The sequence below is a fragment of the Phoenix dactylifera genome, chromosome 5 (assembly GCF_051530095.1).
Source record: "Phoenix dactylifera cultivar Ajwa chromosome 5, Ajwa_hap1_PhDact_Kaust_v1.1, whole genome shotgun sequence".
Taxonomy (NCBI): Eukaryota; Viridiplantae; Streptophyta; class Magnoliopsida; order Arecales; family Arecaceae; genus Phoenix; species Phoenix dactylifera.
This window is the reverse complement of record NC_143194.1, coordinates 39,621,008-39,634,156: the sequence shown is the minus strand read 5'-3', so window position 1 is coordinate 39,634,156 and position 13,149 is coordinate 39,621,008. Positions and strand designations below refer to the sequence as shown.

Genomic DNA, 13,149 nt, shown 5'->3' with positions numbered 1-13,149 from the left:
AGCACTCTCTTGACATTATTTGTTGCCCTATCCGTGCAACCACCAACCAAGACAAAATCCAACAATTAAAGCATTGCTACACCGCACAAGATAAACCTGTTTCAATTTGATTTAATGTAATGAAGAAAGAATCTTGAGCTTTATCTGGCCACTCATTATTAATTGATGATGCACCGAAAAGCTTAAAGAATCCAAGTTCAAATGGATGACCATCAGGTCATGAAAAAATCACTGCCAAATACACCCAACACACTCGGAGCAAGAAAATTGATTCAACAAGAAATCCAAGTCATCTGCAGCTACACATTATCAAAATGACTGCCGCATCAATTTTTTCTTTATTTTTTGCAGAAATCTGTTGGTTTTAGTGATGATCATCATCACTGTGCGCCTCAGGATCCCCTCCTGCACCAGTCACCTCCAGCTGCAGAAAGAGTACCAAAATAAGTCAGCATTTCCATCACAGAAACCTTAACACAAAACATCTATTGAAGATTATGTGTAATATGCCTCCCATCTTATCGTTTTTTAACCTAAGCTAGAAGAATCGAGTATCACAGTTACCGCAAAATATTGAGAGCAAACAGAACATTCATGTGGCCGGCCTTTCTCCAGCCAAAACCATACAACATCATGTTCATCCTCTGCAAACACATTGAAGTTTTAAATGAATATTTCAGCTGACATCAAAGTCAATTCTTCAATAAAGAAATACCATAGCTAAAATTTGCTCTTAACAATGAGAATGGATAGAATCAGAATACTTGTCTGTCATACTATAGCAACTTAGCACCTTCACCACCAGAGCAACCCACTATTCTCCTGTCATAAGAAGACTGGATGACAGCAGGGGCCTCCTACAAACAGAGCAAACAAGGATGACTTGGTCACAGAGTTAGACAATTAAAAACCAGTTAAAATGAAAAATAGTCTACTACAAGCACCGGAAGATAATATGTGATCACCATCCAGCAAAGTTATCATAAAATCTAGGATTGTAGATAAGAGAGCCAATAGCTACTATGTAACTAACAAGCTATTACAATAATACTGGCTGTCGGCAGTAGGAAAGAGGTCACATTAATGTAGACCAGCTTAAATTATCCTCGTTGAGATAAGGGCAAATTTCAAAGGGGAACCATGACTCATTTGTAGATGCTAACGAACAAGTTGGAACAATGATGGGTAAACAAGCTGGTCAAGTCAAAGAACCATGCAGAGCAAGGTAGATCTAAAGGGATAAAAAATGCATCTTTTCAGATTTTTATACTAACATGGTACTGCAAATACTAAACCATATCCAACCAAATAAAAGACCAAAGAACATTATTTATCCAACAGTAAGAGAATATAATCTATCCTAGAATAATGGTATAACTTATCCACTGAAAACACAGGTGAAATCTGCAGGAAAGGTTGGAATTGCAAACCCACTAAGGTAATTCATGATAGTCTCCTGCTTCTGCCATAATATCATTTTGCACTCCCACCTTAAAAATGAGATTTGGCTACAACTAGCATATGAAAATATCCCTCTAAGAAAATAGCAGATACACTAAAAATAGCCCATTACTAAATACCAGATGCGTAGTCAATTTCCTAACTGCAATACAAAACAAGCCTGGCAGAGCAATTTTCGAATGATGCAAGTACATCTGCAAAATGTGCTTTGTCTCCTTTTAAAGAGGTGCATACGCAAGTATATCCACAAAATGTTGTATGACAATAAATACGTTCTCTTTTATTGCCTTATAAAAGATATTTGTATAGGACACTTGAGTTCATATGAAAAGAATATTCTTTTAAAGATTTTAAGGACTAAAAGTTAAGACGAGGCATACTTTTTTTATCCTTTTAAGGGAACATATGCATGCTAAAAAACTTATTTTGTCCAAGCTGAGAAGCATGCGAGTAAGGTAACCACATAGCATCTTCTTTTTTTATAAATCAAAGTCCTACAAAATATATGCTCACAGGTTGCAAACTACAATTAGTTGAGAAAAACAAGAATACAATGATGCAAGCATAGATACAAAAGACATGCAAGGCTTCCTTTGATGAATCATTAGTTGATCATATGATAACTTTCACAACTTACAGATATAGGAGTGGGCTATAAAAGAGATCTAGTGATTGAAGAAATAATTGAAAGGGAAGGATAATAGATCCATAATCCTAATATTGCAGAAATCATGGTTGGCCAAACCATCCCAAACCACTCAGTTCGGAGTGTACCGACCTGAACTGGTTGGTTACTAAGACCATGGTCGGTGGAACCATTCCGAATTGTCCAGTTCGGGGCATCTCAAGCCATACCGGCAACGGATTGGGACGGTTCCAGCAACGAAACCAAGACCGGTGATGGAGGAAGAGGAGAAGGAAAAAGAGGAAAAGAGAGAGAAAGAGCGGGGGAGAGAGAGAGGAAGGAAGAGAGAGGCCAACCGGAGAGCCTCCGCGTGGAGGAGGCGAAGGCTCGGGAGCCGCAGAGATGGGGCTTCGCCTCCAGTCCCCTGTTTCGCTCGAAACAAGAGCTCGGAGGGGGCCTTTTATTTTTGCCGACTTTTACTTAAAATTCGGAGCGCAAATGCATCGGGTCGGACTGGATCATGAATAACCCCAACCCAACCCGGTTCCTTGTTTGAGTCCTAATTTTGGAACCAAACCCAACCCAATAGAAGATCATGTTGGTTCGGCTCCACGGCTACAATTTTTGTCCCAACATGTCATTTGGGTCAAGGCAGGTCTATGTATAATCCGGATCCAACCCAAAAAATTTGGGTCCAGTTCGGAACCGAGTCGGGTCCTCATCGGATCCGAGTCAGAAATTGTGATCTCCATGTAGCCTTAGTTCCTGTGGATCATACCGAGGAGTCAGTGTCTGTTATAAATGTGGGTTATGACATCTAAAACCTTTGAAGTTAGATAGAAAGGTCAAGCAAAATAATAATATATGATGAATTAGAGCTCATAGAAGGTCCACTCTGTCTTTATTTTCGGTAAAACTATCAAAAGTTTGCCCACATTTTTTCAACTAAGATTCTCTACCTGTTGACTCATAAACTGAATAAATAAGCTCTATAATCAATAAATAATATAGTAATATACATTTTCAATAGAGGGAAAACACAAATAGAATAAATTGATCAAAGAAAGAATTTTAATATTTGTTAAATAAGATTTGATGTGAGATATATTCTCTCTAGGTCTAAGCTAACTTACTTGTTTGTACCCTTGCGAGCTCAAATAATTTTATAGATTTGGGTCGGGTCGGGTCGGGTCGGGTCGGGTCTAAATTCAGTAAACTTAGCTCTGACCCAAAAAATAGAACAAGTCCAATTTTAGGACTCAATCCGGCCCCACGGATCCTCCAAAACGGGTCGGGTCGGGTTAAGCCGGTCGGATCACGGGTCAACCCGACCCATTTGCATCCTTACTTAAAATTCGCAAAAATAAAATGGGTCTCCTCCGGGCTCCTGTTTTGAACGAAACAGGGGACTAGAAATGAAGCCCCGCCTCCGCAAATCCCCGGCCTTTGCCTTCTCCGTGCGGCGGCTCTTCGGTCTCTATCTTCTCTGCGTGGCCGCTCCTTAACGCTCTGCCGGCATCTCCCTTCTCTCTCTCTCCTTTTCTCTCTCCCATTCTCCCGCCTCTACTGTGTCGGTACAAGGCTGGAATGACACGACGCGGGGCCGTGTCGGGCAATCGGTTTGAGGCCCAGTATCAGCATAGCAGACGTTGACTAGGACGATTCAATAGTTTGGCTTGGTAGGAAGTCCCAACAAGGTCAATCCCAGCAAGACTACCCAGTTTTGCTTGGTTCGAAGTGGTTCGGGACCCCTATCCTTTGTCCTTTTTCTTTCTTTCCTTCATTCCTTCTTTTTCCCTTTTTTCTTTCTTTTTCTTTCTTTCTTTCCTTTCTTACTCTTTTTTTTTCTTCCCCCTTTCTCCTTCCTTTCTTTCCTTTTTCTTCTTCTTCCCTTATTTTCTTTCTTTCCTTCATTCTTTCTTTTTCTTCTTCTTTCCTTCCTTTCTTTCTTTTCTTTTTTTCTATGCAACATGAATATGTGTTAAGCAGTATACAAAACATTTAGTATATGAGAAAAATAATAAGTTTCAGCTGTTCAAATGGACCTAGGCATCCTAGTTTTATCCTTTAGGGATAACTAGAAAATGTAGAAATGTTACTATCGCTGACCTCCTGCTGCAAATGAATAGAGCTAGATATTCTGGACATCATGACAAACGATGGTAAAATAGGAGCACATTCGCAATGGACCTTTTAAGGCATTTGTTATCAATTGCTCAAGGAAACAGAAACCTTATCTATTTGGGAAAGAAGACAGCTTTGACTATGTGGTGCTAAAGTCAAACCCAAAAGGATTATCACTAATGAATAAAAAGAACTGTAACACCAAGATCAGTCTCAAACTAAAATCCTAATTATGAGAACTGTAACACCAAGATCACCTGTCAAGATTACAGAAAACAAATTAAAAAAATAAACATGACAATATACCAAAAAGCATTAGAATTATTGTCACTAAAATCTTGTAATCCATGATCTAAATCTTCTTTCCTTTCTTTCCTTTCTTCTTCTTCCCTTCCTTTTTTTCCTTTTCTTCTTTCTTCCTTTTTTTCATTTTCTTCTTCTTTCCTTCATTTCTTTCCTCTTCTTCTTCAACCCTTCCTTTTTTTTATTTTTCTTCTTCCTTCCTTTCCTTTTCTTCTTCTTTCCTTTCTTTCTTTTTTCCCTTTTCTTTTTCTTTCTTTTCTTTCTTTTGCCCTTTTCTTCTTCTTCCCTTCCTTTTTTTTCATTTTCTTCTTCCTTCATTTCTTTCCTCTTCTTTTTCTTCTTCTTCCCTTTCTTTTTTTTATTTTTCTTCTTCCTTCCTTCCTTTCCTTTTCTTCTTCTTTCCTTTTTTTCCCTTTTCTTCTTCTTTCCTTTCTTTCTTTCTACCTTTTCTTTTTCTTTCCTTTCTTTCTTTTGCCCTTTTCTTCTACTTTCCTTTATTTCTTTCCTTCTTTTTCTTCTTCTTTCTTATTAAAGATGAATAAAGCGTAAAATAATCCTCAAAAACAAAAAAAATAAAAATGCTATATTGATACTGAATTGGTATGCATTTGTGTATAGAATGTCGGTACAATACAATTCAGAACCATACAATACCGATCAGATACCAATAGGTATTTGGTACCAAAACTGCAGACTTTGGTAGAAATAATGAGTTCATCCAAATGTGAGATCACTATATCTTTGACAATCTAGGATTGTGAGAGAAAACAGCAATCCTAATCCTCCAAACTTCCTCTCCTTAGCCAACTCTCACCTTATGGGATGCATCCTATGGATATGGAAGTTAAGCATGCAAGCATCCTTGGTGGAGCTATAATCTATACAACTAACATAAACAGAACTCCAAGGGTAAGAACTCCACCCTTGGAGTTCCCTGCATTATGGAGTTTGGCCCCTATTTCCACTCCATCTCTAATTCTTTTTTCCTATAGTAGTTTCATCTTCTCCGCTAGGCTCTAATGTGAAGCCCAGACTCCACTTAGACTTCACCCATGGGCTCCTACCGCTAGGCTCTAGTACTTTCCTGGGAGCACCAAGAGAAGTTTTAAAGCTTTTGACATTTTTCTGCTATCAATTTTATTTGATGGATCTGTATGTCTCCACGTTATCCATTGTTTAGATCTATGGCATGTCTTTTTGTCCCTTGAATATTGCTTCAATATTATAAACAAAACCTAACACAAGAGTTGGAAGGTTGTTTCATATAATAAGTACCTTTCTCCAAGTTGATAGCAAGTCAAGAATAATAATGAATTTCATATACAAAGATCAATTCCATGAAAGCACTTTCTTTTGACTTCAAGTGAGAGGTGTCTGTTTATCGTGTATGTGCATGTGTGCTAAACTTTTAAAGCCAATTCATATCAATTGAAGAAAAACGGGTAAGTGAATTAAATGTAAGCAATATTCATATGCCACATTTGTCTATCAAACTTCTAGCCTGCAATGGCAAGATTCATCCTATCAAAACATTCTTTCTATAGTTTTTATACCAAACATTTGGTCTCCATGTAATATTAGGGCTTTGATGGCTATCAAGTTATACATTAAAAAACACAAAAGAAAAAAGTTGACAGAAATAAGAAAAGATGCTATGCATACTATTCCACAATGAAGGTGCAGTGGAAGCTCTACCTCAAATAGACTTGTGTCTGCTGTCTACTATTCCAGGCATCACGAATTCCAATACTTGATCTATATTTTAGGCTAAGGTGTAGTTGAACACATTACCATTAGATTAACCAAAGAAAATTAAAGACGCGTCAATCTTATTTCTTGAGACCACCCAGAAAATGAAAAAGACTTCTTGACATCCTTTTTTTTTTTTGGTCAAAACGGTATTCTTTCGCCTTCTTGACAGTTCCTTCACACAACGAGACAATCTTAGAAATAGCTAAAATTCATATCAAAAAATCTCCAGGAGAAATATTGGTTGCATGACTTGCATCTTTACCTTCCTAAAAATGCCTCGTGTTTACAATGAAACTATATGCCGCATATGTTCCGCTCATCACCGAACACACAATATTACAAGAATATAAAATAACAAGATCCATATTTCACTATCTATCATCATCCAGATCTAATTATAATTTAACAATACCAAGAACAATAACAAGAATAATAAGAATAATATAACAACCAACGAAATAGAAAACGACGATATCAGAATCTCGGGACTTTCAAAATCTGAAGCAAATTGCACAACAAATCAGAACCACTGACCTTGGTGCCGAACGGACCGACTGGAGCCTCCATATCGAATATCTTCCTCCCCTGAATCCAGCAAAATGAAATGATAAGTGGGCAAGATCGCGACCATCTCTCATGTAGCAATTAAGCAAGCAAGAAGGCGAGCACAAGAAAGCAAGACACGACAAAACCTACCTCGAGCTCGGCCTCGATCTCATCCCGCTCGTGCCCGGTGGCGATCGGGATCACATCCTCTACCCTCTTCTTCAACGAAGCATTACCTGGATCAAGAAAGCAAGAAATCACGAAATCGGAAGCCAATCCCCGACGGGGATAATCGATCAGGTGGGAGATAGAGAGAGAGGACACCAGAATCGGCGGAGAAGAGGGGGGCGGTCTTCTGGAAGGAGGAGGGGGAGGGGGAGGAGGAGATGGAGGCGGCGGCGGCGGCGCGGTTGCGCAAGGCGGCGCCGCCGGGGGCGGCATATCGCCATGGGGCGAGCTGCGAGCAAACCGTCCTCCACATCGTCGCCCTCTTCTTGCTGTGATAACTCTCAGGTCGCCTCCGCCGCCCTCCCCGACCTTCTTTCTATTCTGAGATTTTCCCTCCCTCTCTCTCTCGCTCGCTCGCTCGCTCTGCTATTAGTATTAGAATTTCCTCTCGCCCTTCTACGCGGGAAAATATGGCAAGCGATTAAAGGGTATTTGTAGAGTGCCCGCCGGACGGGGACCGTTCGCTCGTGCGCGATCAATCGACAAGATTCGTGCGCAGGTTCGAAAATCCAGAGGTCGGCTTCATCTAAAAACGGCCGGGAACACGATATTTGCACCTGTACCGATTGAAGGCCATCTCCATTCTCCAGTCCGAGGCTTCGATGGACGGCTAATAATTTTACTGGCGATCCGATAAGATTCGAGCTGATTGGTGCTTAAAAAGGTATTATTACATAACGGGTATATTGATGTGAAGATAGAAGGTCTGGTCAATCTTGACCCTCTGGAGACCGAGGTAGACCGTTGACTTATGAGTTGTTTAGATTAGACAAAAGCGACATGCTTAGAGCATACATCTCATTCATGGATTACTACCGTTGAGTGACACCAGGTCTCAGTGGAGAAGCGATTGTAGCACGCAATCCTTTCTTTATAAAAGTAGCCAACATGATGGTTTTAGGAAGTCTTTTTTTTTTCTTCCTTTTTTTTTTACCGCAAATGAAGGAAGCAAGACACTTCTCCCAATTATTAAAACAAAAAAAAGAGTTTAGGATATGTAGAGTTGCAAAAACATGAAAGGGCTGGAAAAAACAGCCAGATTCTTGCCCCATGTCCCAGTCCGAGTGCTGCATATGCATAGTTCTGAAGCTTAATGAAGGCAAAAATGAAGGATTAGTTCCTTTCATGCCACTTCTGTCTCTACTATCGGCAACAAGGAAAACTCTTCTTAGGTAGGTGTCGGATACAAGAAGCTAGAGCAATCTTAGAAAGAACTGTTGTCAATGAATACAACATTGAGCTCATATTTGGATCGGAGATTGATACTTGTTGCAAGAGGAACGACTACGAAATACACAAAACTTAATGGTCGTTATGATATTATTTTGTGATAAGAGAATAACGTTTTGGAAGTTACCAGGCCTCCTAGCTAAACTTAGCTTTAGTTGTGAGATGTTCTGGATGAATTGCTGCAGAATCTATAGTAGAAACTGTGTAAGGCCCGTGGCAGATGTTCAAAAGAGAGAAAAATGATGATACGAGGTTATGAAGAGAACAAGGTTAGACGATTGTGGGTTAATTTTGCGGTAGAGAACGAAGTTGTGGACGATTATATCCTCATTACATGGCTGGAGGATTGATTATGTTTGAGAGGTGAATTGATTGTGCTCTCAAAGAAGGCTTTTGGCAATCTTTAGGCCCTGTCGTGACAAAGTAGCAAATAAACTATAGTTATAAGTTCATCTGTTGCTGAGCGGAAAGTTTTGGTCCTAGTGTAATGCATGGTAGATTTTGAGATTTATGTGCATTTCGTGATCATTTTTCTATGCCCCATTAAACACGTTGGATACGTACATTACAGACAGAACATGAATTCCCAAGTCCGTTGTTATAAAGTATCCATTGTACAGTGAGCCTAAATTGCCCTGGATAGTTTTTCAAAAAAAAGAAAATGTAAATTAGCGACCGTTTGATGAAACTTGGGAGAGAGTGAGGAGAGAGAGTGAGTGACTCGGGATGCGTACCTAGGTGCGCCAATCTCCGTGCGGTGGGTGGGGTATTTTCCCAAACACCTGGTGTGGGGGTCGAACAGTATAGGGGTGGTGGTATGGATTCTCGGAAGGGGGCTTCGGCTTGACCGGGGGCGGGGAAGGATGGGGGATCTGCTGCGCAGGGTGTGGGGGGTGCGATGAAGGATCGGTCTTGGGCAGACGTTGCGAAAGGATCCGTCCGGCAGCCAGCTTGGTCCTGTCACCAGCTATCTTCCCGCGAGCTGGAGGTGATGCAGAACAGATTCTCCGACGAGGTGGTTGACATCACGGAGGAGGAGTTGGAGGACGCACGGGCGGAATGGCGGAGCACTGCGGTCATTGTAAGAAGTCTGGGGAGGACAGTTCCAGGTAAGTGGATCGCGAAGGAGATCAAGAGGGTGGGTCGCTTGGACTACAGTGTGGAGTTTTTCCCGCTTATGGATGGGTTCATAGTCTTCCGGTTTGCCAAGGAGGGTGACCGCGAAGCTGCTGTGATGAACGGCCCCTGGACGGTGGCTGGGCAGCTTCTGGCGATGGATAGGTGGCGACCAAACTTCGTGCTTGGTGCCATAGGGGTGGGTAGGGTGGTCGTCTGGCTCCGGCTGCCACGGCTACCTCTTGATTACTGGAGGAAGGAGACTATCAAAAAATTGCTGCAAGGGCTGGAAATCAATTGGCTCTAGATGGGTTCACGGAACAGGGGCGGAGGTTTGGTTTCGCAAGGGTGAAAATAGAGCTCGACTGCTCTGGCTCCCTTAAACCGGGGACGCTGGTGAGGGGAAGAACCGGAGGAGTCGAGGAGACCTTTTGGCAAAGCTTCATCTATGAGAATCTGCCTGCTCCGTGTTCCAAATGCGGCCGGATTGGGCATTCGGCGCCGGAGTGTGGCCGATTCCCTCCGGTGGCTGGTACGGGGGAGACGGTGGAGACAGGGGGGAGGAAGACACCTGGCACAGGGGTGGATGATCAGGGGGTTGTTGGGCAGGAGCTTGGGGAAGCTGATGCAGTGGAGGAGCCGGCGGCGTATGGGCCATGGATGGTGACGAGTCGTATCTGGCATAAGCCGGTGGCCAAGAAGACGGTACAGAGGAAGGAGGCAACCGAGGTGGGTTCTCGGCCGGACCAGGCGACCACTCCCTACCGGTCCAGCGAGAACTCAATTGGGGTGTCTTCGCCGGTCGACCTTGATGGGTGGCAGAAACCTTTCAAGGTGGCCCGGCGAAAGACGCCGGAGAAGGATGTCATGATGGCTGGTGCGGGGGCGGCCACTGGTGGGGTGAGTCAACCCGGTGCAGATGCCGAGTTAGGCGACGGGTCGGGCCTGGGTCGACTCGATGAGGCTTTGGGCCGGGGAACTGGCCCAGGTGAGTGTGGGCTGACCGATGGACCAGGCCGGGTGTCTGATACACCAGCTGGGCTGGGTGATGGACTGGGTTGTGGCGGGCTCGGGCCGAGTTCGAGGAAGAGATCTAGAAGCCCATGCCGAGGGCTTGGGTCTAAGGGTCGGAATGCGACTGGGAGCTGCTCTAAATCGGGGGTGATCCCCCTTCAGCCATGTTCGGAAGGATGGCCGGACGCAGGTGGCCATCGGAGGAGCTGGAGTTCCCCTCCACCGTTCTCGGCGATGGGCAACCGACCCCCGCGGGCGGAGCGCGACGGCAGGGGGGCCGGTGACACCTCGCGGCGTGGGGTGATGGCGTTCTCCGAAAGGAAGACGAAAAGGGCAAGCTCGGCAGCGGCGGGTCTCTCGGCATCCAGACGGCGCTTTCCGGTTAGGGCGTCCGATGAGGTGGGACGTACGGACGGGCGGGAAGGGAGTGGGATGGCTCCGGATGGCTCCAGGCGAGGTAAGGCTCCTGTGCTTGGCTCTGTGAATGTTTCATTTCAGCCAATTTCTATGGGCCATGGTACGGCATCCATGTCAAGCTGTGTGGAGTGTGGTCCTGGGAGACAGGAGGTGAGGGAATCAAGTTCCAGTGCGGATCCCAAAGGTTGTAGCAAGGATGGGGGGACCAGAGTGGAGCTGTGTGAGGGAACGAAGGTGGGTATGGTGGCAGGATCTGAAGCAACTTGTGGCACGGCACACCATTTGGCACAAACCGCTGGTGGAGGGGAACACCACCATATCCTGTCCCAACTGATGGCAGTTGTGAAGCAGGTGAACCCAGGGGACTTGGCAAGTGGAGGGACTTCCGAGGAGGCGGTATTCCACGATTGCAACCCCGGGCTAGGGGGTTGTGATAAATCCATGGGTGAATTATGAAGGTCCTTCTATGGAATTGCCGTGGCGCGGGAAAGCCTTCTTTCGCCCCGGCCTTTCGTAGGGTTGTGCAGTAGCACAATCCGGACATTTGTGTAGTATTGGAAACCCGGTTGTCGGGACAGAGCTTACAGAAGGCTAGGAGAGCGGTACCGAGGTCATGGGGATTCTACTCAGTGGAGTCTCAAGGGCTATCACGAGGTATTATTGTTACATGGGCGCAGGGACCATGTAAAGTGGATATTTTCCATGTCTGTACCCAGGAGGTGATTATGGTAATTTCGGAGGGCAGTATGAGGCCTTGGGTATTTGCTGCGGTGTATGCCAGTACTGATTTCAGGATGCGACGGATACTGTGGGAGGAGGTGTCTCAGCTGATCAGTTTGGGTTATCCTATGTTAGTAGCAGGTGATTTTAACTGCATTACAGATCCCTCTGAAAAGATGGGGGGTAGACCGTTTACTTATGAGAGGAAGATTACGGAGTTTCAGGACTTTCTGACATCGACTGGATTGATAGATCTGGGATTCTTGGGCCCCAGGTATACTTGGTGCAATAATCAGCCGGGTCGGGCTAGAGTGTGGGAGCGACTTGACGGAGCTTATGGGACCGCTGGATGGGTTCAGTGCTATCCGGATCATCGGGTGAGCCATTTATCTAGGATAGCGTCTGATTATTGTCCTCTATTGGTGAGCACAGATGTACACATTCCAGTTCGACCCCCATTCAGATTTGAGAAGATGTGGCTATGCTATCCGCGGTCGTGGGGGATGGTGAGGGAGGCATGGAGTACATCAGTCAGGGGTGACGCTATGTACCAGGTGTCCCGGAGATTGGAGCTGATGAGGAGACGGTTGAGGAGGTGGAACCGTGAGGAGGTTGAAGACATCTTCAGGAGGATCGAGGAGGCAGAGGAGGCTATTACCAGATTACAGATGCAGGAGGCTCGGGGGGGGGGGCCTTATCGAGGGGGAGATGGTAGAGTTGAGGTCACTTCTGTCATTGCATGACTGCCTCCTTAGACAGCAGGAGATTTTTTGGAGACAGAAATCGAGGGCTCAGTGGATTGTGGAGGGGGATAGAAATACCAGGTTTTTCCACCAGGCGACAGTTATTAGGAGGCATCAGAACAGGATCAGAGCCATCAGGGGTGAGGATGGGCAGCTGTCAGAGGATCCGGATATGATTCAGAGGATTATGTTTAGCTTTTTCAGGGCCAGGTGGACTGAGCAGACTACAGGAGGGAGCACTGTGGATATCCCATCGCCTTTGATAGGGATATCTGAGGATGAGACTGTTGCACTGATTAGACCGGTGTCGGAGAGGGAGATCAGAGAGACGATGTGGTCCCTAGAGGGGGACAAGGCCCCGGGGCCGGATGGCTTTCCTCCGTTGTTCTTCCAGAGATACTGGATGATTGTAGGACGAGATGTGACGGCGGCCATACAGCAGTTTTTCGATACGGCAGTGATGGCGGCAGATTGGCAGCGGACCTTTATTACTTTGATTCCGAAACGGCAGGACGCTACGGAGCCAAGTCATTATCGCCCGATTAGCCTTTGTACGACCTTGTACAAAGCTACGGCGAAGATCATTGCCGCTAGGTTGAGAGTTGTTCTCCCTAGACTCATTGGTCCAAAAGCAGGGGGCTTTCTTGGAGGGGTGGAGCATATCTGACAATGTGCTTATTGCCCAGGAGTTCATGTTTGATCTCGGTAGGGCCCTGATGAGGGGAAGCTTGATGGGGATCAAGCTTGATATGGAGCGGGCCTATGACAAGATGAGATGGGATTTCCTGTAGCAGTCCTTGCAGGGGTTTGGCTTTCATGAGACGTGGATTAGATGGGTTATGGGCTGCATTCGGATCCTTTCCTTTGCCA

At 44.9% G+C, this 13,149-nt stretch overlaps 1 protein-coding gene across 1 annotated transcript; it reads right to left on the bottom strand.

The window, feature by feature from the left end:
- Nucleotides 1–156: 156 nt before the first annotated feature.
- LOC120111465 (putative cytochrome c oxidase subunit 5b-like) lies at nt 157–7,561 on the bottom strand. Its single transcript, XM_089931077.1, has 6 exons — nt 7,134–7,561; nt 6,962–7,030; nt 6,800–6,850; nt 794–857; nt 565–644; nt 157–424 (listed from the first exon to the last, which is right to left on the bottom strand). The coding sequence occupies exons 1-6, from the start codon at nt 7,290–7,292 to the stop codon at nt 365–367; spliced, it is 483 nt and encodes a 160-aa protein (XP_089787203.1). The 5' UTR covers nt 7,293–7,561; the 3' UTR covers nt 157–364.
- Nucleotides 7,562–13,149: the final 5,588 nt, after the last annotated feature.